General features: G+C 58.8%; 1 protein-coding gene across 1 annotated transcript; it reads left to right on the top strand.

Annotated features, from left to right (window-relative positions):
• Window positions 1–2204: 2204 nt before the first annotated feature.
• EMIHUDRAFT_247874 (hypothetical protein) lies at window positions 2205–2486 on the top strand (the record flags this gene model as incomplete). Its single annotated transcript, XM_005763882.1, has 2 exons — window positions 2205–2354; window positions 2454–2486. The coding sequence occupies 2 exons, from the start codon at window positions 2205–2207 to the stop codon at window positions 2484–2486; spliced, it is 183 nt and encodes a 60-aa protein (XP_005763939.1).
• Window positions 2487–2602: the final 116 nt, after the last annotated feature.

Below are 2602 nucleotides of genomic sequence, written 5' to 3'. Positions count from 1 at the left end.
CCAGGCTTAGCTAGACTGAGAGATATTGTGGAAATGGTTGGTCTCTACAATATATACACTGACACTGAACCTCTCAGAGCTCGTCCCGGTCCGTCACGGCCATCCTCGGCCTCCGGAGGGCCCCCGGCCGCGGCGCGGTGCGGCGGAGTCACAAATCCGACGGCAGAGCACCGGGACGCGGTCGGGCGATCTAAGGCCCAGTGAGGCGTATGCATTGCCCATCCAGGACTATCACCTGGACCTATCAACAGGGGCTGGAGCCGAGCAGGAGGGCCCGGCGCACAACCCCCTGGTCAACTCACCCTCCACACCCCGTACCAGACCTCGGTTCTTCCCATAGGGTTTCTGGTGCGGTTTCCCATGGGCATGGCGGTTTCCCATAGCCGAAAACCCTGAGGGGTCGGTCGGTTTCTGCAGCGCACTCTGTTTTTTCTGGGATCTGTTTTCTGGGACACCCGCCTCGATTTCCCGTGGGATCTGCCTGTGGGTCTGGTTTCTGCGGTGTGAAGACATCTCCCGCTTCGTCCTAATGAGCTCATTCCAGCCAATGAACAGGTGTACCCCCATCCGAACCCGGGGGTATCGAGCACGAAATCACAGAGCGCCGTGACGCGATATGTTATCCGGGATCTGCTTTTTCGGCCCCCGATGGCGAGCTGGCTCGACGATCTCGGTCTCAACGAGCTCGAACACATCAAGGATGGCGCAAGTGCCTTCGCGCAGGAGCGCCCAGACGCTCTGGGTTATGGCGAACGTGTCTGGCAGGCTTTCCGACGCGGCAAGGAGTTTGACGGCCAGAGCGGGTGATGCGCCGTTGCCAACCACGAATCGGAAGAGTTCGAAGCGCTCGCGATTGTCGAGCCGCGTGGACCATCCGAGGCGCTGCATGTCGTAGTCACGGCTGCGAGGGTCCTTCGACCAGGTCGTTGGCGAGAAGTGCAGGTCGCCAATGGCATTCTCAACGTCGGACAGGGCGTCGGCGTGCCAAACACCGAGTGCCTGGCGCTTGAGCAACTGAACGCTGGCCTGTTTTGCGTCAGTCTCAGAGGAGCGACACTGTGCGCTGAGGCACCGTGGTGAGCCGCTTCTCGTCGCCGTTGAGAGGTGAAAGCAACGAGGGGCGCTCCATCGCACTCGATATGAATCGCAGAAACCAGAAACCAGAACGCGGTTCCCCCCAAGGGTTCCTCCCACCCATCATGCCGCCGCCCCTGCCACCCCTGTGTCAGTGTGCCCGTGGTAGTGAGAGACTGCCGGCGAGAAGCCGGAGGAAGGTCGCTAGACTGAGATGAGACCGCCAGTGGAGTTGGGGGTCCACCGCGCACCGCGCTGCGAGCCTGTCGTGTCCCTTGTCAGGAGCAGGAGAGCCCCACCTGTCCCCCTGATCGTCCAAAATCCTGCTCGTGCAGGTGTGGACCCTGTCCTCCTCCCCTATCCCTCGTTTGGGTTGTCTGTTTTCTTTCTTTTTTCCCCCTCCCACCCAGAACATGCTGCTGTCTTAGTGCTCCCGTTCGACCCATTCGGAATACGATGAGTTAATGAGGGGTCATTCCGGCGGAATGACCCCTCCGGGAGATCGTTCACACCTCGAAAAACCAGAACCCAGAGCGTCTGGACCGATATTCCCATGGCCCGGATGTGATCTGTGGATGTGTCGAAAAAGCAGAATACAGAGCTCCCCTCCTCCTAGATAGAAGTCAGACGGTTTCTTGATAGCTGATATGCCAGGGAAGAGCCAGGTATCTCAGTATGTTATGTCCTATGATATAACATAGTGGGATCTGGTTTATCCATACCTCCGTGACTGCACCCTTTCCTCCCTTCTGTCTGTCCACCTCGCTCTCTCTCTCTCTGTCTGTCTCTCACTCGGTCTCGGTCTCGGTCTTCGCTCTCGGTCTCGGTCTCTCTCTGTCCCTCTCTCTCACTCACTCACTCACTCACTCTCTCTCTCTCGCGCGCGCGCGCTGCGTGTGTGTGTGTGTGTGTGTGAGTGTGTGTGTGTGTGTGTGTGTGTGTGTTGTAAAATGAACTCGGGGGTGGCACGGGACGACGCGGCACATGTGTGTGTGTGTGTGTGTGTGTGTGTGTGTGTGTGTGTGTGTGTGTGTGTGTGTGTGTGTGTGTGTGTGTGTGTGTGTGTGTGTGTGTGTGTGTGTGAAGAAAGAAAATGTTGAAAAAAAAATTTATTTTGAGAACCGCGCTGTATGTCCCGCGACGAGGAGCGCTGGCTCGCGCTCGAGCGCGACTACCGGCGGCAGGTGCGCAAGGCGTACTATCGTCGCGAGGAGGACTTTGCGACGCTCGTCCAGTACAACGACTACCTCGAGGAGGTCGAGGAGATTGTGGCCGGGCTGGTCGACGAGAAGCAGCGGCCGGCGACACGCGCGAGACTGGAACAAGCTGCGCGCCGCCCACCCTTCTCTCACCGTGAACATCGCGCGGCGCTCGAAAAGAACCGACCCTCCTGTGCCCCCCTGCACAACTGAACCACCCCAGGGGCCAACACCGGGCGACCAACGTTTCCGGAAGCTAACGAGGCCCCAAAGAAACCGCCCCCCTACCAGCAGAACCTCAATAAAAAATTCCCCTCCCCGAAAAAAGC

The sequence above is a fragment of the Emiliania huxleyi genome, assembly GCF_000372725.1.
Source record: "Emiliania huxleyi CCMP1516 unplaced genomic scaffold EMIHUscaffold_612, whole genome shotgun sequence".
Lineage (NCBI taxonomy): Eukaryota > Haptophyta > Isochrysidales > Noelaerhabdaceae > Emiliania > Emiliania huxleyi.
This window is presented reverse-complemented; position numbering and strand designations above follow the sequence as displayed.